Source organism: Dicentrarchus labrax, unplaced genomic scaffold, assembly GCF_905237075.1.
Source record: "Dicentrarchus labrax unplaced genomic scaffold, dlabrax2021, whole genome shotgun sequence".
Lineage (NCBI taxonomy): Eukaryota > Metazoa > Chordata > Actinopteri > Moronidae > Dicentrarchus > Dicentrarchus labrax.
In genome coordinates this window covers 36,576-62,796 of record NW_026136985.1, presented here as the reverse complement: position 1 = coordinate 62,796, position 26,221 = coordinate 36,576, and the positions used below count along the sequence as shown (strand labels likewise).

General features: G+C 48.1%; 2 protein-coding genes across 8 annotated transcripts in view; both read right to left on the bottom strand.

Moving 5' to 3' along the window:
* Nucleotides 1-12,107: 12,107 nt before the first annotated feature.
* The window catches only part of LOC127360981 (uncharacterized), a 33,206-nt gene continuing 19,092 nt past the window's right edge, over nucleotides 12,108-26,221 (bottom strand). Inside the window, exons 3-4 of the mRNA XM_051395543.1 lie at nucleotides 12,871-13,122; nucleotides 12,108-12,762 (exon numbers count right to left, since the gene is read on the bottom strand). Coding sequence (XP_051251503.1) covers nucleotides 12,474-12,762; nucleotides 12,871-13,122 — 541 coding nt within the window. The 3' untranslated portion in view covers nucleotides 12,108-12,473. The remainder of the gene's footprint in view (nucleotides 12,763-12,870; nucleotides 13,123-26,221) is intronic.
* LOC127360984 (uncharacterized) overlaps nucleotides 13,888-26,221 on the bottom strand; it is a 33,340-nt gene continuing 21,006 nt past the window's right edge. For 2 of the 7 annotated variants that reach the window (XM_051395546.1, XM_051395547.1), the window contains exons 3-5: nucleotides 25,331-25,654; nucleotides 14,168-14,925; nucleotides 13,888-14,074 (exon numbers count right to left, since the gene is read on the bottom strand). In XM_051395546.1, coding sequence (XP_051251506.1) covers nucleotides 14,059-14,074; nucleotides 14,168-14,925; nucleotides 25,331-25,549 — 993 coding nt within the window. In that variant the 5' untranslated portion in view covers nucleotides 25,550-25,654 and the 3' untranslated portion in view covers nucleotides 13,888-14,058. Of the gene's footprint in view, nucleotides 14,075-14,167; nucleotides 14,926-15,019; nucleotides 15,344-15,428; nucleotides 15,879-15,964; nucleotides 16,269-25,330; nucleotides 25,655-25,739; nucleotides 26,190-26,221 lie in introns of those variants that run through there. The other 5 variants (XM_051395548.1, XM_051395551.1, XM_051395552.1 and 2 more) reach the window with 5 other exon arrangements.

The following is a 26,221-nucleotide window of genomic DNA, read 5'->3' as shown; positions in this document are numbered from 1 at the left end:
CCGCTGTGAGGCTTCCTGAGGTGGAAACTGGCACATAGGTGCTTCTGGAAGAGAATGGCAGCTTGTGTGAAAAAGCTTGTTTTCTCAGCCTGAGAAGCTCATTCGGCACACTTAGGTGGAAAAACACCAAAGTCCCACAGAATTGCATGTGAAACAAGAAAAAGCCAGAATTACATGGGAAACGCAGAAAAGTCACTTTTAATAGTTTTGTGCATTACAGCCAAACTAAGTGACAGAGCCACACAAAACCACTCTATAATGTACAAGTCGCCGCTGTGAGGCTTCCTGAGGTGGAAACTGGCACATAGGTGCTTCTGGAAGAGAATGGCAGCTTGTGTGAAAAAGCTTGTTTTCTCAGCCTGAGAAGCTCATTCGGCACACTTAGGTGGAAAAACACCAAAGTCCCACAGAATTGCATGTGAAACAAGAAAAAGCCAGAATTACATGGGAAACGCAGAAAAGTCACTTTTAATAGTTTTGTGCATTACAGCCAAACTAAGTGACAGAGCCACACAAATCCACTCTATAATGTACAAGTCGCCGCTGTGAGGCTTCCTGAGGTGGAAACTGGCACATAGGTGCTTCTGGAAGAGAATGGCAGCTTGTTTGAAAAAGCTTGTTTTCTCAGCCTGAGAAGCTCATTCGGCACACTTAGGTGGAAAAACACCAAAGTCCCACAGAATTGCATGTGAAACAAGAAAAAGCCAGAATTACATGGGAAACGCAGAAAAGTCATTTTTAATAGTTTTGTGCACAACAGCCAAACTAAGTGACAGAGCCACACAAATCCACTCTATAATGTACAAGTTGCCGCTGTGAGGCTTCCTGAGGTGGAAACTGGCACATAGGTGCTTCTGGAAGAGAATGGCAGCTTGTGTGAAAAAGCTTGTTTTCTCAGCCTGAGAAGCTCATTCGGCACACTTAGGTGGAAAAACACCAAAGTCCCACAGAATTGCATGTGGAACAAGAAAAAGCCAGAATTACATGGGAAACGCAGAAAAGTCACTTTTTATAGTTTTGTGCATTACAGCCAAACTAAGTGAGAGGAGCCACACCAAACCACTCTATAATGTACAAGTCGCCGCTGTGAGGCTTCCTGAGGTGGAAACTGGCACATAGGTGCTTCTGGAAGAGAATGGCAGCTTGTGTGAAAAAGCTTGTTTTCTCAGCCTGAGAAGCTCATTCGGCACACTTACGTGGAAAAACACCAAAGTCCCACAGAATTGCATGTGAAACAAGAAAAAGCCAGAATTACATGGGAAACGCAGAAAAGTCACTTTTAATAGTTTTGTGCATTACAGCCAAACTAAGTGACAGAGCTACACAAATCCACTCTATAATGTACAAGTCGCCGCTGTGAGGCTTCCTGAGGTGGAAACTGGCACATAGGTGCTTCTGGAAGAGAATGGCAGCTTGTGTGAAAAAGCTTGTTTTCTCAGCCTGAGAAGCTCATTCGGCACACTTAGGTGGAAAAACACCAAAGTCCCACAGAATTGCATGTGAAACAAGAAAAAGCCAGAATTACATGGGAAACGCAGAAAAGTCACTTTTAATAGTTTTGTGCATTACAGCCAAACTAAGTGACAGAGCCACACAAAACCACTCTATAATGTACAAGTCGCCGCTGTGAGGCTTCCTGAGGTGGAAACTGGCACATAGGTGCTTCTGGAAGAGAATGGCAGCTTGTGTGAAAAAGCTTGTTTTCTCAGCCTGAGAAGCTCATTCGGCACACTTAGGTGGAAAAACACCAAAGTCCCACAGAATTGCATGTGAAACAAGAAAAAGCCAGAATTACATGGGAAACGCAGAAAAGTCACTTTTAATAGTTTTGTGCATTACAGCCAAACTAAGTGACAGAGCCACACAAATCCACTCTATAATGTACAAGTCGCCGCTGTGAGGCTTCCTGAGGTGGAAACTGGCACATAGGTGCTTCTGGAAGAGAATGGAAGCTTGTTTGAAAAAGCTTGTTTTCTCAGCCTGAGAAGCTCATTCGGCACACTTAGGTGGAAAAACACCAAAGTCCCACAGAATTGCATGTGAAACAAGAAAAAGCCAGAATTACATGGGAAACGCAGAAAAGTCATTTTTAATAGTTTTGTGCACAACAGCCAAACTAAGTGACAGAGCCACACAAATCCACTCTATAATGTACAAGTTGCCGCTGTGAGGCTTCCTGAGGTGGAAACTGGCACATAGGTGCTTCTGGAAGAGAATGGCAGCTTGTGTGAAAAAGCTTGTTTTCTCAGCCTGAGAAGCTCATTCGGCACACTTAGGTGGAAAAACACCAAAGTCCCACAGAATTGCATGTGAAACAAAAAAAAGCCAGAATTACATGGGAAACGCAGAAAAGTCACTTTTAATAGTTTTGTGCATTACAGCCAAACTAAGTGACAGAGCCACACAAAACCACTCTATAATGTACGAGTCGCCGCTGTGAGGCTTCCTGAGGTGGAAACTGGCACATAGCTGCTTCTGGAAGAGAATGGCAGCTTGTGTGAAAAAGCTAGTTTTCTCAGCCTGGCACACTTAGGTGGAAAAACACCAAAGTCCCACAGAATTACATGTGAAACAGGAAAAAGACAGAATTACATGGAAAACGCAAAAAAGTCACTTTTAATAGTTTTGTCCATTCCAGCCAAACTAAGTGAGAGAGCCACACCAAACCACTCTATAATGTACAAGTCACCGCTGTGAAGCTTCCTGAGGTGAAAACTGGCAGATAGGTGCTTCTGGAAGGGAATGGCAGCTTGTGTTAAAAAGCTTGTTTTCTCAGCCTGAGAAGCTCATTCGGCACACTTAGGTGGAAAAACACCAAAGTCCCACAGAATTGCATGTGAAACAGGAAAAAGCCAGAATTACATGGGAAACACAAAAAATTCACTTTTCATAGTTTTGTCCATTACAGCTAAACTAAGTGAGAGAGCCACACCAAACCACTTCATCCATCACTTTAATTATGCCACTGTGAAGCTTTGCAAGTCCAAAATGAATTATACTGTGGTCAAGTATTCCCTCTTTTGTCGAAAAGGCGTAACTGCAGTTGGAACACAGAAAACCACTCTATAATGTAAAATTCACCACTGTGAAGCTGTCTGAGGTGGAAACTGACAGATAAGGGGCAGAACTCAGGTTGCTGATGCGTGCAACTGCATAAAAGGTGGGCCCTGGGGTGATACCAGTGGGTACTGGATTGTAGTGCAGTGTCCCTTCAGCAGTGTGAAACCACATCATTTTCCAATGATGAGACATCCACTCACCCGCCGGCTCCACTGTCTCTGCCATCAGCTGCTCGGCCTCCACCGCTGTGTCTGTATCGTCCTCTTCCCCTGAGGAAGAGGAATCAGGCACTGGCTGGTACTCCTCATCAGTGGTGTTGCTGTCATCCTCTGAGGAGGGTGTCCAATCATCTTCAGGATGCCGCTGTGAAGCTTCCTGAGGTGGAAACTGGCAGATAGGTGCTTCTGGAAGAGAATGGCAGCTTGTGTGAAAAAGCTAGTTTTCTCAGCCTGGCACACTTAGGTGGAAAAACACCAAAGTCCCACAGAATTACATGTGAAACAGGAAAAAGACAGAATTACATGGAAAACGCAAAAAAGTCACTTTTAATAGTTTTGTCCATTCCAGCCAAACTAAGTGAGAGAGCCACACCAAACCACTCTATAATGTACAAGTCACCGCTGTGAAGCTTCCTGAGGTGAAAACTGGCAGATAGGTGCTTCTGGAAGAGAATGGCAGCTTGTGTTAAAAAGCTTGTTTTCTCAGCCTGAGAAGCTCATTCGGCACACTTAGGTGGAAAAACACCAAAGTCCCACAGAATTGCATGTGAAACAGGAAAAAGCCAGAATTACATGGGAAACACAAAAAATTCACTTTTCATAGTTTTGTCCATTACAGCTAAACTAAGTGAGAGAGCCACACCAAACCACTTCATCCATCACTTTAATTATGCCACTGTGAAGCTTTGCAAGTCCAAAATGAATTATACTGTGGTCAAGTATTCCCTCTTTTGTCGAAAAGGCGTAACTGCAGTTGGAACACAGAAAACCACTCTATAATGTAAAATTCACCACTGTGAAGCTTTCTGAGGTGGAAACTGACAGATAAGGGGCAGAACTCAGGTTGCTGATGCGTGCAACTGCATAAAAGGTGGGCCCTGGGGTGATACCAGTGGGTACTGGATTGTAGTGCAGTGTCCCTTCAGCAGTGTGAAACCACATCATTTTCCAATGATGAGACATCCACTCACCCGCCGGCTCCACTGTCTCTGCCATCAGCTGCTCGGCCTCCACCGCTGTGTCTGTATCGTCCTCTTCCCCTGAGGAAGAGGAATCAGGCACTGGCTGGTACTCCTCATCAGTGGTGTTGCTGTCATCCTCTGAGGAGGGTGTCCAATCATCTTCAGGATGCCGCTGTGAAGCTTCCTGAGGTGGAAACTGGCAGATAGGTGCTTCTGGAAGAGAATGGCAGCTTGTGTGAAAAAGCTAGTTTTCTCAGCCTGGCACACTTAGGTGGAAAAACACCAAAGTCCCACAGAATTACATGTGAAACAGGAAAAAGACAGAATTACATGGAAAACGCAAAAAAGTCACTTTTAATAGTTTTGTCCATTCCAGCCAAACTAAGTGAGAGAGCCACACCAAACCACTCTATAATGTACAAGTCACCGCTGTGAAGCTTCCTGAGGTGAAAACTGGCAGATAGGTGCTTCTGGAAGAGAATGGCAGCTTGTGTTAAAAAGCTTGTTTTCTCAGCCTGAGAAGCTCATTCGGCACACTTAGGTGGAAAAACACCAAAGTCCCACAGAATTGCATGTGAAACAGGAAAAAGCCAGAATTACATGGGAAACACAAAAAATTCACTTTTCATAGTTTTGTCCATTACAGCTAAACTAAGTGAGAGAGCCACACCAAACCACTTCATCCATCACTTTAATTATGCCACTGTGAAGCTTTGCAAGTCCAAAATGAATTATACTGTGGTCAAGTATTCCCTCTTTTGTCGAAAAGGCGTAACTGCAGTTGGAACACAGAAAACCACTCTATAATGTAAAATTCACCACTGTGAAGCTTTCTGAGGTGGAAACTGACAGATAAGGGGCAGAACTCAGGTTGCTGATGCGTGCAACTGCATAAAAGGTGGGCCCTGGGGTGATACCAGTGGGTACTGGATTGTAGTGCAGTGTCCCTTCAGCAGTGTGAAACCACATCATTTTCCAATGATGAGACATCCACTCACCCGCCGGCTCCACTGTCTCTGCCATCAGCTGCTCGGCCTCCACCGCTGTGTCTGTATCGTCCTCTTCCCCTGAGGAAGAGGAATCAGGCACTGGCTGGTACTCCTCATCAGTGGTGTTGCTGTCATCCTCTGAGGAGGGTGTCCAATCATCTTCAGGATGCCGCTGTGAAGCTTCCTGAGGTGGAAACTGGCAGATAGGTGCTTCTGGAAGAGAATGGCAGCTTGTGTGAAAAAGCTTGTTTTCTCAGCCTGGCACACTTAGGTGGAAAAACACCAAAGTCCCACAGAATTGCATGTGAAACAAGAAAAAGCCAGAATTACATGGGAAACGCAGAAAAGTCACTTTTAATAGTTTTGTGCATTACAGCCAAACTAAGTGACAGAGCCACACAAAACCACTCTATAATGTACAAGTCGCCGCTGTGAGGCTTCCTGAGGTGGAAACTGGCACATAGGTGCTTCTGGAAGAGAATGGCAGCTTGTGTGAAAAAGCTTGTTTTCTCAGCCTGAGAAGCTCATTCGGCACACTTAGGTGGAAAAACACCAAAGTCCCACAGAATTGCATGTGAAACAAGAAAAGCCAGAATTACATGGGAAACGCAGAAAAGTCACTTTTAATAGTTTTGTGCATTACAGCCAAACTAAGTGACAGAGCCACACAAATCCACTCTATAATGTACAAGTCGCCGCTGTGAGGCTTCCTGAGGTGGAAACTGGCACATAGGTGCTTCTGGAAGAGAATGGAAGCTTGTGTGAAAAAGCTTGTTTTCTCAGCCTGAGAAGCTCATTCGGCACACTTAGGTGGAAAAACACCAAAGTCCCACAGAATTGCATGTGAAACAAGAAAAAGCCAGAATTACATGGGAAACGCAGAAAAGTCATTTTTAATAGTTTTGTGCACAACAGCCAAACTAAGTGACAGAGCCACACAAATCCACTCTATAATGTACAAGTTGCCGCTGTGAGGCTTCCTGAGGTGGAAACTGGCACATAGGTGCTTCTGGAAGAGAATGGCAGCTTGTGTGAAAAAGCTTGTTTTCTCAGCCTGAGAAGCTCATTCGGCACACTTAGGTGGAAAAACACCAAAGTCCCACAGAATTGCATGTGAAACAAGAAAAAGCCAGAATTACATGGGAAACGCAGAAAAGTCACTTTTAATAGTTTTGTGCATTACAGCCAAACTAAGTGACAGAGCCACACAAATCCACTCTATAATGTACAAGTCGCCGCTGTGAGGCTTCCTGAGGTGGAAACTGGCACATAGGTGCTTCTGGAAGAGAATGGAAGCTTGTGTGAAAAAGCTTGTTTTCTCAGCCTGAGAAGCTCATTCGGCACACTTAGGTGGAAAAACACCAAAGTCCCACAGAATTGCATGTGAAACAAGAAAAAGCCAGAATTACATGGGAAACGCAGAAAAGTCATTTTTAATAGTTTTGTGCACAACAGCCAAACTAAGTGACAGAGCCACACAAATCCACTCTATAATGTACAAGTTGCCGCTGTGAGGCTTCCTGAGGTGGAAACTGGCACATAGGTGCTTCTGGAAGAGAATGGCAGCTTGTGTGAAAAAGCTTGTTTTCTCAGCCTGAGAAGCTCATTCGGCACACTTAGGTGGAAAAACACCAAAGTCCCACAGAATTGCATGTGAAACAAAAAAAAGCCAGAATTACATGGGAAACGCAGAAAAGTCACTTTTAATAGTTTTGTGCATTACAGCCAAACTAAGTGACAGAGCCACACAAAACCACTCTATAATGTACGAGTCGCCGCTGTGAGGCTTCCTGAGGTGGAAACTGGCACATAGCTGCTTCTGGAAGAGAATGGCAGCTTGTGTGAAAAAGCTAGTTTTCTCAGCCTGGCACACTTAGGTGGAAAAACACCAAAGTCCCACAGAATTACATGTGAAACAGGAAAAAGACAGAATTACATGGAAAACGCAAAAAAGTCACTTTTAATAGTTTTGTCCATTCCAGCCAAACTAAGTGAGAGAGCCACACCAAACCACTCTATAATGTACAAGTCACCGCTGTGAAGCTTCCTGAGGTGGAAACTGGCAGATAGGTGCTTCTGGAAGAGAATGGCAGCTTGTGTTAAAAAGCTTGTTTTCTCAGCCTGAGAAGCTCATTCGGCACACTTAGGTGGAAAAACACCAAAGTCCCACAGAATTGCATGTGAAACAGGAAAAAGCCAGAATTACATGGGAAACACAAAAATTCACTTTTCATAGTTTTGTCCATTACAGCTAAACTAAGTGAGAGAGCCACACCAAACCACTTCATCCATCACTTTAATTATGCCACTGTGAAGCTTTGCAAGTCCAAAATGAATTATACTGTGGTCAAGTATTCCCTCTTTTGTCGAAAAGGCGTAACTGCAGTTGGAACACAGAAAACCACTCTATAATGTAAAATTCACCACTGTGAAGCTTTCTGAGGTGGAAACTGACAGATAAGGGGCAGAACTCAGGTTGCTGATGCGTGCAACTGCATAAAAGGTGGGCCCTGGGGTGATACCAGTGGGTACTGGATTGTAGTGCAGTGTCCCTTCAGCAGTGTGAAACCACTTAATTTTCCAATGATGAGACATCCACTCACCCGCCGGCTCCACTGTCTCTGCCATCAGCTGCTCGGCCTCCACCGCTGTGTCTGTATCGTCCTCTTCCCCTGAGGAAGAGGAATCAGGCACTGGCTGGTACTCCTCATCAGTGGTGTTGCTGTCATCCTCTGAGGAGGGTGTCCAATCATCTTCAGGATGCCGCTGTAAAGCTTCCTGAGGTGGAAACTGGCAGATAGGTGCTTCTGGAAGAGAATGGCAGCTTGTGTGAAAAAGCTTGTTTTTTCAGCCCTGCACACTTAGGTGGAAAAACACCAAAGTCCCACAGAATTGCATGTGGAACAGCAAAAAGCCAGAATTACATGGGAAACGCAAAAAAGTCACTTTTAATATTTTTGTCCATTACAGCCAAACTAAGTGAGAGAGCCACACCAAACCACACTATAATGTACAAGTCGCCGCTGTGAAGCTTCCTGAGGTGGAAACTGGCAGATAGGTGCTTCTGGAAGAGAATGGCAGCTTGTGTGAAAAAGCTTGTTTTCTCAGCCTGGCACACTTAAGTGGAAAAACACCAAAGTCCCACAGAATTACATGTGAAACAGGAAAAAGACAGAATTACATGGAAAACGCAAAAAAGTCACTTTTCATAGTTTTGTCCATTACAGCTAAACTAAGTGAGAGAGCCACACCAAACCACTTCATCCATCACTTTAATTATGCCACTGTGAAGCTTTGCAAGTCCAAAATGAATTATTCTATGGTCAAGTATTCCCTCTTTTGTCGAAAAGGCGTAACTGCAGTTGGAACACAGAAAACCACTGTATAATGTAAAATTCACCTTTGTGAAGCTTTCTGAGGTGGAAACTGACAGATAAGGGGCAGAACTCAGGTTGCTGATGCGTGCAACTGCATAAAGGGTGGGCCCTGGGGTGATACCAGTGGGTACTGGATTGTAGTGCAGTGTCTCTTCAGCAGTGTGAAACCACATAATTTTCCAATGATGAGACATCCACTCACCCGCCGGCTCCACTGTCTCTGCCATCAGCTGCTCGGCCTCCACCGCTGTGTCTGTATCGTCCTCTTCCCCTGAGGAAGAGGAATCAGGCACTGGCTGGTACTCCTCATCAGTGGTGTTGCTGTCATCCTCTGAGGAGGGTGTCCAATCATCTTCAGGAGAGGACGTGTCCTCATCTTGGGTAGAAGATGTCTCCTCAAGCGCAGAGGATTTCTCCCCACCTTCCCTGACTGAGCCCATCACATACTCAAGTGCTTCATTCAGTGAATATGACCTTTTCGCCATCTTGCCAGAGAAAGAATGATCTGGGAGCTGTTAGGCTCACTTATAGCATTAGTACTGACTGCACCTGCATAAACTCCAGGACAGATTTATAAACATTGTCAGACTTTGTTTTTGTTCACCCCGAAGTCAAGATGACCTGTGATCCTTTTTTTTTTTTTTTTGGAGAGCAGCTATTTGAGTATGTAAGGGCTATTGTGTAGTTGTGTGTGGCATTCTTTTACAAAAAGATCAAAGCTACAGGTGTTTTCAACTTGTGCATCAAAGCCAAGTTTGCCTTGGAAACTCAAAGCTCAATAGCCTGTACCAAAAGAAATTCACTGAAACTTGGAGGTATGCTACACTGTAATTTATGTCACTCTATCTTGCAAATACATATTTATAGGCACATTTTTTTTTCATGCACAAACACACATCATTATCTGACATCCTTAAGATCACACCTATGTCAAAATTGTGTCATTCATTTGCTCCATTGGAGTGCAGTAAGCCATCATACGCCCCTAGTGGAAACTAAGAATATTACCTGAAATTGCTCCCTTGGCAAAAAATGGACAAATGACATAATCTGGTAGAAAACATTAAAAACTAAAATTTTCAATTGTTGAGTTTAGAATGAAAGCCATTTTACCTAAAATTATATGATTTAATACTGCACATCACAAGGAATTTTAAAAAAAATGTTGTCATGGGTTTCAATTGGCCAAAAGTGTCCATGATAGAGCCACGAGGTACAATTGGAGATATACAGTATAATATTGACATATTTAAAGAGCAGGTTTTGATAATTAAAAAATCTGAAAAAAATCCAGACCCTTGGGCAATAACATTCCATATGCATTAACACAGCTAAAATGGTCAAAAAAAAGGAAGTGAATTGGACACAAACGGCCAGCATAGAGTACAGACGGTTAATAGTTTTGTCCATTACAGCTAAACTAAGTGAGAGAGCCACACCAAACCACTCTATAATGTACAAGTCGCCGCTGTGAAGCTTCCTGAGGTGGAAACTGGCAGATAGGTGCTTCTGGAAGAGAATTGCAGCTTGTGTGAAAAAGCTTGTTTTCTCAGCCTAAGAAACTCATTTGGCACACTTAGGTGGAAATACACCAAAGTCCCACAGAATTGCATGTGATACAAGAAAAAGCCAGAATTACATGGGAAACGCAAAAGAGTCACTTTTAATAGTTTTGTGCATTACAGCCAAACTAAGTGAGAGAGCCACACCAAACCACTCTATAATGTACAAGTCGCCGCTGTGAAGCTTCCTGAGGTGGAAACTGGCAGATAGGTGCTTCTGGAAGAGAATGGCAGTTGTGTGAAAAAGCTTGTTTTCTCAGCCTGGCACACTTAGGTGGAAAAACACCAAAGTCCCACAGAATTGCATGTAAAACAGGAAAAAGCCAGAATTACATGGGAAACGCAAAAAAGTCACTTTTAATAGTTTTGTGCATTACAGCCAAACTAAGTGAGAGAGCCACACCAAACCACTCTATAATGTACTAGTCACCGCTGTGAAGCTTCCTGAGGTGGAAACTGGCAGATAGGTGCTTCTGGAAGACAATGGCAGCTTAAATGAAAAAGCTTCTTTTCTCAGCTGTTGTTCGACGTCATCCCGAGCACATGGTTACTTATCATATGGCGAATTAAAGGCCCCTGCACGCATTTAAAGCAAGGAGACCTGTTTTGTTAAATGTGCATTAATATTTGTATCGTTTTGGCCTCCTGAATGGCTCCAGGTTTAAAAAGTCAAGTTAAAAAGTATTTAAATAGACATGACAAGGTTTTAATCAATTCAATATTTATTAGGAATGGTCAAAATGTATAATAGATAAGCTGGGAAAGTGCAATGTAGCAGCAGCATTACACACAGTAACAACACACAGACATATCAAAAAAATCAACATAGAATGCAATATAAAAAATGGATAAATAACCAGTATAATTGCAGTGCAAACTAAAAATAAAAAATATAAGGTGCAGTGAAAAGATGAAACATATAAGGTGCTTGGATAATAGTACAGTAAATATTTAAAAAAAAAAACTTTTAATGTCTTTTTAAACTCTTCTCAGCCAGCCACTGTGTGTCCTCCAGGGCCCTCTTCCACAGCACAAAAGTATTGGCCCTTGAGGTAAGTGTGGCCACCATCCACCGTGCATGCTTGGCCACGGATGTTGCAGGGGTCACCAGGTTTGTGCTGTGGCTTTCCCCTGGTACTTTGCGAGGACTTTTTTGTCTTTTGCTGCTTTAATTTTGCGCCTGTACACAGTGCAACGGGTGGGCTTGCTGGTCCCCGCCACTGGCTCTGCTGCCTGAAGCCGTCAAGGAGAGGAGCTGGAGGAGGAGGAGGAGGAGGAGGATGTGCAGTCGTAGTCCACTTAAATACAAATACAATACAGAACTCTGTTAGTCAAGGTACATAGAAACACAGATGCAGTTTAACAAAGTATATTTCTAACAAACCTAATGAAGTGACGTGTTTGGTTTTCCGCGTTGCTTTTCTGCCTTCCATTCTGTCCAACTAAACCCTCAGCACCCCCTGTTGTTTTACAGTGTCCATTTGAGGCCCATTCTCACCTAGTCTCTAGGTAAACCTTTGAACCTGACCCTGGGTTGACCCCTTGACCCTAGTTTTAAGTGAGGAGAGGGAATGATGTATTGTGTGACTGTTACCTGTGGGAATTTAGTGATATCAGGCACCTAGTCTAGATACCTAGTCTTCCCTATATTTATTTAATTTCTTAAAGACCGAAAGAAGCAGGAGAAAGCATTGGTTTAAAAAGAAAAGTTTATTTAAAACAAAAACAATTAAGACAGCAATATACAACTATATAGATATATATTGGAATTTCCCCATTGTGGGACAAATAAAGGAATATCTTATATAAGACAACTATATACACAATATTTATTTAGCAAACATAATTGACAAACTAAATACACTATATACACAATATTTACAAATCCCTCCCTCCCAAACACACACACACACACACACACACACACAACAAAAGCGTTCGCTCAGAGAGGGGGAGCCGCCCCATCACTCACTCACACACACACACACACACAAAGTGAAGTGTTCGCTCAGGCAGGGGGGGCTGCTCCATCACGCCCCTTCACCTCTGCCAGCCACTGCTCCACAGTTCTCCCTTTCCCCTCGGCCCGGGAGCAGAAGGTCTCCTTCTTGTAGCGGCTGTGGCCAAACGCCCGCGTCTTCGGTTGGCCACTGCGCCTGCAGTTAAAGTGGGAGACCTTCTTTGCTGGTTTTAAGTGTTCTCCCAGCTCCCGGCACCATGCTCTTTCTCCTCCTGGAGCTTGCGCCTCCAGGCGGTGTTCCTTGGCACTGGTGGAGCAGTGGCAGCTGTGGCTGTGGAGGGGATGTCACCGGCCTCCGCACTGACGCTGGTTGACAGGACGGCGTCCGCGCTGGAGGCTTGTGGGGTGGCTGATGAGGAGGAGGAGTAGGCAGTGGAGGAGCTGGCGACGATGAGGTCCAGGACCAGAAGCGTCCGTGGGCAGGCGGTGCTGGAGGGGCTGGTCTGGCTGCTCAGGCTGCTGCAGCACAGTCGGTGGGGCAGGCAGGGGCTCCGCTGCAGTCTGGGGAGTGCTGGGCCCCAGGACTGCAATGGCGATGGTGTCCCTCATCATGGCCTTGCTCCTCTGGTTGTGCCTTAAAAAACAGAATGTAACAAATGCACATTAGTAATCATGACATCACACACACACACTCACACAGTGCCACTTCAAATCAGATGTGAGAGAAAGGATCAGGTCTTACCATTGTGTCAGGGTCCGCCGATTGACATCATATAGCTGGATGCGGGTGCTCGTCATGAGGGCTGCACAACTATAAACATTCTCGCGAATTGTTAGATAGTCCCTCATGACGGCACCCCAGCGAGGAATCCAGACCCCGGCAATCTTCCTGCCCTCGCTGCAGTGGAGGATGCTGAGGTCCAGCAGGACAGCCCCCACAAGCCTCGACACATCGGGAGACTGCGCCGCTCCCGCCCCCTTGCCCAGGACCGCACTACATAGACAGAGAGAGAGAGAGGAGAGAGAGAGAGAGAGAGAGACAGAGAGAGAGAGAGAGAGAGAGAGTGAGTCAGTGAGTTAATTAGTGACTGACAGGACAGGACAAGAACCAAAAAAAGCTTGGAAATTTATTGTGACTGCTTACCACTTCACACTATCCACACCCCTGGCATGTGAGCGTGCCGCTGGGTGGTCCGGAATCGGCCTTGGACAAGCCGGCCCTGGTGACGGGGGGGGGGGGGGAATTTGACCGCTGCCTTGTCCCAATCACTCAACTTCAGCCAGAGAGCGGTGATCTCTCTGGCTTGCCTGGGAGTGACGTAGCGGCGGTGGCGCAGTTCCACGAGGGCCTGGGCCAGGGCCACGACGTGCTGGTAGCTGCCTCCACCTGGCCCGATAACATCCTCCTCCTCCTCCTCCACAGCCTGCTGCACCTCCATTTGGTCCACGCGGGTGAGGTTTGAGGACTGAAGGAGAGCGCTGTGGTGTTCGAGGAGACGAATCTCCTCTGGTTCCTCCTCCTCGAACTCTTCATCACTGCCCCCCACCCCCCCCCGGCTTCGTCCTCATCAGTCCCTCCTGGAGCGTCAGGATCATCCAGGTCCTTCTGCAGCACAGCGCCCGTCTGGGAGAACAGGTACTCCACCCCAATGAGTTCCCCTGTGGGCACACAGAGACACAGATGTTAAATGACAGACACCTAAGACAGGTGTTAAACGTTACCGTTACCTCAGACAGATTTATGACTTACCTGTGTACTCCCTGGGCATGGTGTACGTGTCGACCAGCGTGAGCCCAAGAAGCTCTTGGGTCAGCTGGTCGAAGCTGTGCTGCAGCTGGGCACTGTAGCAACGCAGCGCCGACCTCTGTCCTCCCTCGATTCTCGTTCCACCGCACCAGGCCCTCCAGCAGGTACACCTGGAAGTGTACATCACTTGCAGATTGTCCTAAGCAGAAACAAAGCAACACAGTTAGTGTGAGGACAAATAAACACACAAATACATAATTGAGTCTGTGTTGTAAACCACACATGTACTTACCTGGGATGAAGCGGCACAGGTGCAGGTGGAACGATTCCAGGGAAGTGGAGCCTCGGCCGCACCGGTAGACGGGGAGCCTCACCCCGCCTTTGGTGAGCTCTCCCGTCTTGGTGTAGAGGTCCACTCCCGCAGGGTCCTGGATTCAGTCGAGGTGTCGGCGCAGCGTGCTCCAGATCTCCTCCATTCGGGCGCGGTCGATCAAAGGGACGCCCATGCTGTCCGTCACGTGCCAGAAGGTGTCCAGCACCTCTTGGACCAGCCGCTCCGCCTCCACTGCACCCCCTGGTGCGGCGCCGGCAGTGACGGGCGAGCTCCTTGGCGGACAGCTTGACCTCCTGGGCGTCCCTCCCCTCCTCGGACTGCTTGGCTCCTCTCAGGCGGGACACGTCTTCGGCGTCCCACTCAAAAATGGCGAAGGAGAGCCTCGCCATGAAGAGGCCGTAGAGCTGGTGGCTGTCGGTGGTCACCCCTCTGGCGAAACGCCGCATGAGGTGCCACACGTCGAGCCTGACGACCAGCTCGTGCCACTCGTGGAACAGCTTGGACGTTTGACACTGTCCCACGGTGGCACAGCAGTCCCGGTCCACGTACAGGACCCTTGGAGGGGCCTTCCCGGCTTCGCGGTACCATGCCATGTCGACAAGTCCGCCCCCCTCAGCTGCGGTGAGGACGGACATGAGCACCTGCCCGTACTCATTGCCGACGTTGGTGACCCAGGCGGCCGTCCCGGCAGCACCGCCCGCAAGCTTTTTGGTGATCTGTGTGACACAGCAACACAACAACATTCAGACACATGACAAAACAAACATTACACTGGGTACACGGCACGCTGTGGTGGATAACAAAACCTACCTTCTTGGTGGAGTCCATCTTCAAAAGATCACCAAAGATGGAAGTGACTCTGGCTCTCGTCTCGTCGAGCCTCGTCAAGGCGTCCCTGACGTAGACGTTGATGAGCCAGAGCACTGTGGGCACCGGGTGCATGGTTGGGAGCGACGACGCCGCCAGCGGCGCAGCGCCCGGTACCCGAAGCTTGCGGAGCACGGAAAGGTACAGCATCGACCGCGCCATCCACTCTCTGGTGTGCGCTCCACCAGAGAGGCACGGAGGCGAGACGCACTGTTGCCCAAAGTGCGCTCCTTCATGAGCCCGATCACAGCTCTGTCGCAGGACAACCTGGGAGGGGAAAGAGGTGATCAGAGGTTACTGGAGAAAACCACAGAAATACATTACTGTTGCTGTTACTGTTTACATTACTTACTTGTACGTGAGAACTGCTGGAAACTGCTCACGATGGGCCATGTCCAGCTGTCCCAAGATGTCCTGCGACCATCCCGGCATCTTCTTGTGACAGGAGCTGCATTCCAGGTACTCCGTGCCCATGAAGTACCAGCAGCTCCTGTCCAAGACCCTCCTCACCGTCTTGTAGAGGCCAGCTCCCGCAAGCTTGCCCCCACAGGCGACGATGGGGCAGCGGAGGGGGTACGCCCACATCCTGTAGGGCACCCACAGGAAAAAGGGACTCTGGAAAAAGGGGTGGGCTGTGGCGGGTGGCTGGGTGTAGAGGGGCCGGGCACCTTGGTGGGTGCCACCACAGGCGGAGTTCAGATGTGAGGACACCCTGCCCGTTGGGTGCCCTCCTGAACAGTGCCCAGCCCACCCAGTCGTGCTGCTCTTCGGGGAGCGTCAGCCTCCAGCCACGTGGTAGCAGCTGAAACACACAGCAGTGTCAGACCGTTAGTGTACTGAACACAGACACACACACACTACAACACAATATGTCATCACTGAGCATACCTGTGCGCCGGGGCCTGACCTCTCCCCACAGGTGTTGTCCTGAAGGGGACGTTCCGGTGGCTGGGAGAGAGAGAAGGGGGGCACGGCTGATGGGGCATCCCTGCACGGGTCGACCTCCATGGCGGCAGCGAGCAGGTCAGCATCCGAGGGTCCATCCTGGGGACCAACAGCGTCCAGGGGTGGTTGTGGTGGTTGTGCTGCCAGGGCTGCCTTCTCTGCATCCCGGGCCTGCACATATTTTTTTAAGTCCACCAACCTGGACGCTTTGGCTGTGGGTGCCGCCTGCCTCACAAACTGTACATAGCTAAAAAAGAGAACAGAAATGCAATGGGTAAAAAAGTCACGCACACACACAGACATACACACACAGACACAGATACACACACAGACACACACAGACACAGACACACAGATACACACACAGATACACACACAGACACACACAGACACACACAGACACACACACACACACACACACACACACACACAAAAACTTACCTTGCCCGCTCACGGTCCGTCGACTCGTACAGGGTCTTGTAGGTCAGGTCACTATGAACACCGAACCCCACCAGCGTGTCGTCCACGCCCCTCATGGTCTGGGGACTGCCCTCGAGCATCCTACGCCTGTCGATGGCTGCCACCATCGGCGGGAACAGCCTGGCGTAGGAGACGAGGGCGTCTTTGTGCACCATGAGGGCATTCTGCTGACTAGTGCCCCCTTTGTCTCTCTCTCCCTCGTGGGACACACAGATGGTGACTGCGTATCCCACGTCATTCTCCAGCAGCCACCGGAACGTCTGACCACGGTACTGGCCGAGCTGCAGCTCGCTCTCGGCCAGCACCTGATGGTGATCGGTGGGGTTACCTCCCTTCTGCACCACCCTGTCTCTTGCCTCAGAGCGCACCAGCTCAGGGGTCTTAACCACCACCAGGGCAGTGGCAGAGGCAGAGGCCCCCCCTCTGGCGGCGGCTCAAGGCCAGCGCCTCCTGAGAGGCCCGCAGGGTCAGGTCAAGGTTTGCCTCAAAGCGGAAAATAGGCTGCATTTTCTAGAAAGACAAGAAATAAGATTTAAGTCAGTAATCTGCTACACATGCACTGTTTACATCCTACTGACAGTCTATTACTGTACTCAATGATACTGTGCCCATTCATTAACATACATTCAACATCAGGCGTCCTGTTTACACATTTAAACCATATTTACACTTTGAATTTTGACTTCAAACTGTAGTAACTACATCTACAGGGTCTAAGGAAGATAATCAGGTAGTCTGTTTAAAGATTAAATACATTGTGAGAGATCGCCAGCCCTCAGAAAAGTAGTAACTAAAATGACCTCATTCACCTCCTTGTTTTTAGCTAGCAAAATCACGGCTGGTCTGTTTACACATTTAAACCATATTTACACTTCAAATTTTGACTCCACCTCGTTGTACCAGCATACCAAGGGTCTTAAGAAGTGAGCCAAGTTGTCTCATCACGTTTTTAAAGCGTTTCCAGAGATCGTCAGCTCATCACAGCAGTGGCTAAATGCTCATTCATTCCCAACGCTTAGCATGCTAATAGCGATTTATATGCTAACGCATCTAAAGCACAGTTAAACTTTAAATATCAACTCCACACAATAGCAGTACAATATCCTAGGTCTCAACAAGTAAACCCAGTATGGGAATATTATTTTAAACACATTTCACCGATCGGTAATGACATCGGCGGCAGTCCTAACTTACGCTAACGTTACATTGGCTCGCTGTTTCACTGCTAACTGATTACTGTATAATATATAAGCTGCCTTTTCAATGTAGCACATAATTTTACAAACAATAAAGTTTGTCTAACCTTATAATATTGTGTGAATGTCCGTCCGTCCGCTCACTCAAACGCCGCTCAGTCCGAATGAATGAATGACACTGACCGTGGCTGTGGCTTTGGGGGTGGGCGGGACATGCGGCGAGCTGTCGAATCACAGCACAGCACCCAAATGGAACAGACCAATGGGGTTGACCTGGCCTTCACCCATTGGCCTGTTCCATTTGAGCATGAGCCAATGATAGCCTCTGAAATCGGTAGGTGGGGACATTTATGTGGAACACAGGTACAGAGACGAAGGCTGTCCCAGAGCAGAGGCGCTCCCCCAGCGTTCTTCTCTGTTTTGGTCGGCACCCGCGCATGCGCACTAGAGCGCAAAAGACGCGCGGTCGACGTGCGGAACGGCACTCCCGCTCGCCAGTTCGAATCCCGACGGAGGCAAACTGCGAAACGCGTGCATAGCGTCGAAATGTCTTCTCTAAATATAAAAAAATGATTAAAACATGCTTGGAACCGTTGTATAGAGTCTATAAATGATAATGAATTTGCATATTTCCAAGGCCAGGCAATGCAATAATAAATGGATTTTTCATTTACAGTACGGTTTATCTCCTGTGTCTTCATTTTATTGAGAATATGTATCATCAGTGTTTATTGAGAATATGTATCATCAGTGTTTATTGCTTTAAATTTGATATAGGACAAGAGAACAATGATACCAGTATAAAATGATGACAATTTATTTGAAATATGAAGTCAGATGTCCAGGATACAGGACAGTGCAGCATATCAGTGTGGAAAGGGCTTTACAAATAAAATACAATTCTCAGTAAAAAAGGGTAAATAAATTATTTATGTATAAATTAAAGTTACATGCTGTGTATGATTTGTTTCCCCTTTTTCTTCAGTGAAATAAATATCAATTAAATATATTGTTGTTGTGTTCTGCATCTTCACAACAACAACATCAAACACAGCAGAAGTACAGAGCAAAATAGATTATTTAAACTACAATCCAATAATAATAATAATAATAATAATAATAATATGGTGATGCAGAACAGAGCAGTGGCACAAGGCAATCACAGCAGGCAGACACATAGTATAAGAGCTCAGCACAGATATGCATGGATACATAACACAGGGGCATTACAGTGTGAAGTACCTGTACATACAAGGCTTTTTATTTTTTTGGCAGCAACAGAGCCAGTGGCAACAGCAGATGAACCAGCACAAATGGCAGTCCGATATCTTGCGTCGCAGCTACTGGATGTAACTGATGTAACAGTGATCACATTAATGAACATACCCACATGTCCAAAATATAAAAAATAAAAAAACCTGTCAGTGCATAGAATCAGAACAGCACAGAGGCATGACAGCGTGTTATACAGGTGTGAATGGGACACACAATGATTTCCCCCCCTTAAACCATATGACAGGCAGCAGACACACAGCAGGCCTATAAGACTTGTCAGTGCATAGAATCAGAACAGCACAGAGGCATGACAGCGTGTTATACAGGTGTGAATGGGACACACATTTTTTTCCAAGCAGAGTGTCACTGTGCTGTAGAAGAGTTGTGGCAGGGTGGGTGGACCGGTGTTGGTAGAAAGCCTCCACACTGCGGCAAAGTCCCGGTCCTTGTGGAGGGGAAAGTCAATGTCTTTTAAAAAAAAACACACACACACAACACTGCAAACAACTATATACACCTGCCCCAGCAAGAGTGCGAAATCAGTCCGGGGCTCGATTGCATGTGAAACAGGAAAAAGCCAGAATTACATGGGAAACGCTAAAAAGTCACTTTTAATAGTTTTGTCCATTACAGCCAAACTAAGTGAGAGAGCCACACCAAACCACTCTATAATGTACAAGTCGCCGCTGTGAAGCTTCCTGAGGTGGAAACTGGCAGATAGGTGCTTCTGGAAGAGAATGGCAGCTTGTGTGAAAAAGCTTGTTTTCTCAGCCTGAGAAGCTCATTCAGCACACTTAGTTGGAAAAACACCAAAGTCCCACAGAATTGCATGTGAAAAAGGAAAAAGCCAGAATTACATGGGAAAAGCAAAAAAGTCAATTTTAATATTTTTGTTCATTACAGCCAAACTAAGTGAGAGAACCACACCAAACCACTTATGCATCACTTTAATTATGCCACTGTGAAGCTTTGCAAGTCCAGAATGAATTATTCTGTGGTCAAGTGTGCCCTCTTTTGTCGAAAAAGCGTAACTGCATTTGGAAGACAGAAAACCACTCTATAATGTACAATTCACCGCTGTGAAGCTTCCTGAGGTGGAAACTGGCAGATAGGTGCTTCTGGAAGAGAATGGCAGCTTGTGTGAAAAAGCTTGGTTTCTCAGCCTGGCACACTTAGGTGGAAAAACACCAAAGTCCCACAGAATTGCACTTGAAACAGGAAAAAGCCAGAATTACATGGGAAACGCAAAAAGTCACTTTTAATAGTTTTGTCCATTAGAGCCAAACTAAGTGAGAGAGCCACATCAAACCACTTATGCATCACTTTAATTATGCCACTGTGAAGCTTTGCAAGTCCAGAATGAATTATTCTGTGGTCAAGTGTGCCCTCTTTTGTCGAAAAAGCGTAACTGCATTTGGAACACAGAAAACCACTCTATAATGTACAAGTCACCGCTGTGAAGCTTCCTAAGGTGGAAACTGGCAGATAGGTGCTTCCAGAAGAGAATGGCAGCTTGTGTGAAAAGCTTGTTTTCTCAGCCTGAGAAGCTCATTCAGCACACTTAGGTGGAAAAACACCAAAGTCCCACAGAATTGCATGTGAAACAGGAAAAAGCCAGAATTACATGGGGAACGCAAAAAAGTCACTTTTAATAGTTTTGTGCATTACAGCCAAACTAAGTGAGAGAGCCACACCAAACCACTCTATAATGTACTAGTCACCGCTGTGAAGCTTCCTGAGGTGGAAACTGGCAGATAGGTGCTTCTGGAAGACAATGGCAGCTTAAATGAAAAAGCTTCTTTTCTCAGCTGTTGTTCGACGTCATCCCGAGCACATGGTTACTTATCATATGGCGAATTAAAGGCACCTGCACGCATTTAAAGCAAGGAGACCTGTTTTGTTAAATGTGCATTAATATTTGTATCGTTTTGGCCTCCTGAATGGCTCCAGGTTTAAAAAGTCAAGTTAAAAAGTATTTAAATAGACATGACAAGGTTTTAATCAATTCAATATTTATTAGGAATGGTCAAAATGTATAATAGATAAGCTGGGAAAGTGCAATGTAGCAGCAGCATTACACACAGTAACAACACACAGACATATCAAAAAAATCAACATAGAATGCAATATAAAAAATGGATAAATAACCAGTATAATTGCAGTGCAAACTAAAAATAAAAAATATAAGGTGCAGTGAACAGATGAAACATATAAGGTGCTTGGATAATAGTACAGTAAATATTTAAAAAAATAAACTTTTAATGTCTTTTTAAACTCTTCTCAGCCAGCCACAGCTCCACAGTCTTCCCTTCATAGAAAGCACAGAAGTGCTCTCCCCCATATTGGCTGTGGCCAAAGTCTTTCTGCTGTGGCTGGCCACAGAGTTGGCAGATCCGCAGTTTGTGGGGCTTCCTCACTTTCCCACCTGGTTTCTCTGGTTTCTCATGCCTCTGTTTGAGGTTCCAGGCTGTTGTTCTGGGGAGCTTCTGTAGCTCACCAGGGCCAAGCTGTTCCCTGATCTACTCTTGCACTGTGCGTCCTCCAGGGCCCTCTTCCACAGCACAAAAGTATTGGCCCTTGAGGTAAGTGTGGCCACCATCCACCGTGCATGCTTGGCCACGGATGTTGCAGGGGTCACCAGGTTTGTGCTGTGGCTTTCCCCTGGTACTTTGGAGGACTTTTTTGTCTTTTGCCGCTTTAATTTTGCGCCTGTACACAGTGCAACGGGTGGGCTTGCTGGTCCCCGCCACTGGCTCTGCTGCCTGAAGCCGTCAAGGAGAGGAGCTGGAGGAGGAGGAGGAGGAGGAGGATGTGCAGTCGTAGTCCACTTAAATACAAATACAATACAGAACTCTGTTAGTCAAGGTACATAGAAACACAGATGCAGTTTAACAAAGTATATTTCTAACAAACCTAATGAAGTGACGTGTTTGGTTTTCCGCGTTGCTTTTCTGCCTTCCATTCTGTCCAACTAAACCCTCAGCACCCCCTGTTGTTTTACAGTGTCCATTTGAGGCCCATTCTCACCTAGTCTCTAGGTAAACCTTTGAACCTGACCCTGGGTTGACCCCTTGACCCTAGTTTTAAGTGAGGAGAGGGAATGATGTATTGTGTGACTGTTACCTGTGGGAATTTAGTGATATCAGGCACCTAGTCTAGATACCTAGTCTTCCCTATATTTATTTAATTTCTTAAAGACCGAAAGAAGCAGGAGAAAGCATTGGTTTAAAAAAGAAAAGTTTATTTAAAACAAAAACAATTAAGACAGCAATATACAACTATATAGATATATATTGGAATTTCCCCATTGTGGGACAAATAAAGGAATATCTTATATAAGACAACTATATACACAATATTTATTTAGCAAACATAATTGACAAACTAAATACACTATATACACAATATTTACAAATCCCTCCCTCCCAAACACACACACACACACACACACACACACACACAAAGCGTTCGTTCAGAGAGGGGGAGCCGCCCCATCACTCACTCACACACACACACACACACAAAGTGAAGTGTTCGCTCAGGCAGGGGGGGCTGCTCCATCACGCCCCTTCACCTCTGCCAGCCACTGCTCCACAGTTCTCCCTTTCCCCTCGGCCCGGGAGCAGAAGGTCTCCTTCTTGTAGCGGCTGTGGCCAAACGCCCGCGTCTTCGGTTGGCCACTGCGCCTGCAGTTAAAGTGGGAGACCTTCTTTGCTGGTTTTAAGTGTTCTCCCAGCTCCCGGCACAACGCTCTTTCTCCTCCTGGAGCTTGCGCCTCCAGGCGGTGTTCCTTGGCACTGGTGGAGCAGTGGCAGCTGTGGCTGTGGAGGGGATGTCACCGGCCTCCGCGCTGACGCTGGTGGACAGGACGGCGTCCGCGCTGGAGGCTTGTGGGGTGGCTGATGAGGAGGAGGAGGAGGCAGTGGAGGAGCTGGCGACGATGAGGTCCAGGACCAGAAGCGTCCGTGGGCAGGCGGTGCTGGAGGGGCTGGTCTGGCTGCTCAGGCTGCTGCAGCACAGTCGGTGGGGCAGGCAGGGGCTCCGCTGCAGTCTGGGGAGTGCTGGGCCCCAGGACTGCAATGGCGATGGTGTCCCTCATCATGGCCTTGCTCCTCTGGTTGTGCCTTAAAAAACAGAATGTAACAAATGCACATTAGTAATCATGACATCACACACACACACTCACACAGTGCCACTTCAAATCAGATGTGAGAGAAAGGATCAGGTCTTACCATTGCGTCAGGGTCCGCCGATTGACATCATGTAGCTGGATGCGGGTGCTCGTCATGAGGGCTGCACAACTATAAACATTCTCGCGAATTGTTAGATAGTCCCTCATGACGGCACCCCAGCGAGGAATCCAGACCCCGGCAATCTTCCTGCCCTCGCTGCAGTGGAGGATGCTGAGGTCCAGCAGGACAGCCTCCACAAGCCTCGACACATCGGGAGACTGCGCCGCTCCCGCCCCCTTGCCCAGGACCGCACTACATAGACAGAGAGAGAGAGAGGAGAGAGAGAGAGAGAGAGAGTGAGTCAGTGAGTTAATTAGTGACTGACAGGACAGGACAAGAACCAAAAAAAGCTTGGAAATTTATTGTGACTGCTTACCGCTTCACACTATCCACACCCCTGGCATGTGAGCGTGCCGCTGGGTGGTCCGGAATCGGCCTTGGACAAGCCGGCCCTGGTGACGGGGGGGGAATTTGACCGCTGCCTTGTCCCAATCACTCAACTTCAGCCAGAGAGCGGTGATCTCTCTGGCTTGCCTGGGAGTGACGTAGCGGCGGTGGCGCAGTTCCACGAGGGCCTGGGCCAGGGCCACGACGTGCTGGTAGCTGCCTCCACCTGGCCCGATAACATCCTCCTCCTCCTCCTCCTCCTCCTCCTCCTCCTCCTCCTCAGCCTCCCCCCAGCCGCTGCACCTCCATTTGGTCCACGCGGGTGAGGTTTGAGGACTGAAGGAGAGCGCTGTGGTGTTCGAGGAGACGAATCTCCTCTGGTTCCTCCTCCTCGAACTCTTCATCACTGCCCCCCACCCCCCCCGGCTTCGTCCTCATCAGTCCCTCCTGGAGCGTCAGGATCATCCAGGTCCTTCTGCAGCACAGCGCCCGTCTGGGAGAACAGGTACTCCACCCCAATGAGTTCCCCTGTGGGCACACAGAGACACAGATGTTAAATGACAGACACCTAAGACAGGTGTTAAACGTTACCGTTACCTCAGACAGATTTATGACTTACCTGTGTACTCCCTGGGCATGGTGTACGTGTCGACCAGCGTGAGCCCAAGAAGCTCTTGGGTCAGCTGGTCGAAGCTGTGCTGCAGCTGGGCACTGTAGCAACGCAGCGCCGACCTCTGTCCTCCCTCGATTCTCGTTCCACCGCACCAGGCCCTCCAGCAGGTACACCTGGAAGTGTACATCACTTGCAGATTGTCCTAAGCAGAAACAAAGCAACACAGTTAGTGTGAGGACAAATAAACACACAAATACATAATTGAGTCTGTGTTGTAAACCACACATGTACTTACCTGGGATGAAGCGGCACAGGTGCAGGTGGAACGATTCCAGGGAAGTGGAGCCTCGGCCGCACCGGTAGACGGGGAGCCTCACCCCGCCTTTGGTGAGCTCTCCCGTCTTGGTGTAGAGGTCCACTCCCGCAGGGTCCTGGATTCAGTCGAGGTGTCGGCGCAGCGTGCTCCAGATCTCCTCCATTCGGGCGCGGTCGATCAAAGGGACGCCCATGCTGTCCAGCACCTCTTGGACCAGCCGCTCCGTCTTCACTGCACCCCTGGTGCGGCGCCGGCAGTGACGGGCGAGCTCCTTGGCGGACAGCTTGACCTCCTGGGCGTCCCTCCCCTCCTCGGACTGCTTGGCTCCTCTCAGGCGGGACACGTCTTCGGCGTCCCACTCAAAAATGGCGAAGGAGAGCCTCGCCATGAAGAGGCCGTAGAGCTGGTGGCTGTCGGTGGTCACCCCCTCTGGCGAAACGCCGCATGAGGTGCCACACGTCGAGCCTGACGACCAGCTCGTGCCACTCGTGGAACAGCTTGGACGTTTGACACTGTCCCACGGTGGCACAGCAGTCCCGGTCCACGTACAGGACCCTTGGAGGGGCCTTCCCGGCTTCGCGGTACCATGCCATGTCGACAAGTCCGCCCCCCTCAGCTGCGGTGAGGACGGACATGAGCACCTGCCCGTACTCATTGCCGACGTTGGTGACCCAGGCGGCCGTCCCGGCAGCACCGCCCGCAAGCTTTTTGGTGATCTGTGTGACACAGCAACACAACAACATTCAGACACATGACAAAACAAACATTACACTGGGTACACGGCACGCTGTGGTGGATAACAAAACCTACCTTCTTGGTGGAGTCCATCTTCAAAAGATCACCAAAGATGGAAGTGACTCTGGCTCTCGTCTCGTCGAGCCTCGTCAAGGCGTCCCTGACGTAGACGTTGATGAGCCAGAGCACTGTGGGCACCGGGTGCATGGTTGGGAGCGACGACGCCGCCAGCGGCGCAGCGCCCGGTACCCGAAGCTTGCGGAGCACGGAAAGGTACAGCATCGACCGCGCCATCCACTCTCTGGTGTGCGCTCCACCAGAGAGGCACGGAGGCGAGACGCACTGTTGCCCAAAGTGCGCTCCTTCATGAGCCCGATCACAGCTCTGTCGCAGGACAACCTGGGAGGGGAAAGAGGTGATCAGAGGTTACTGGAGAAAACCACAGAAATACATTACTGTTGCTGTTACTGTTTACATTACTTACTTGTACGTGAGAACTGCTGGAAACTGCTCACGATGGGCCATGTCCAGCTGTCCCAAGATGTCCTGCGACCATCCCGGCATCTTCTTGTGACAGGAGCTGCATTCCAGGTACTCCGTGCCCATGAAGTACCAGCAGCTCCTGTCCAAGACCCTCCTCACCGTCTTGTAGAGGCCAGCTCCCGCAAGCTTGCCCCCACAGGCGACGATGGGGCAGCGGAGGGGGTACGCCCACATCCTGTAGGGCACCCACAGGAAAAAGGGACTCTGGAAAAAGGGGTGGGCTGTGGCGGGTGGCTGGGTGTAGAGGGGCCGGGCACCTTGGTGGGTGCCACCACAGGCGGAGTTCAGATGTGAGGACACCCTGCCCGTTGGGTGCCCTCCTGAACAGTGCCCAGCCCACCCAGTCGTGCTGCTCTTCGGGGAGCGTCAGCCTCCAGCCACGTGGTAGCAGCTGAAACACACAGCAGTGTCAGACCGTTAGTG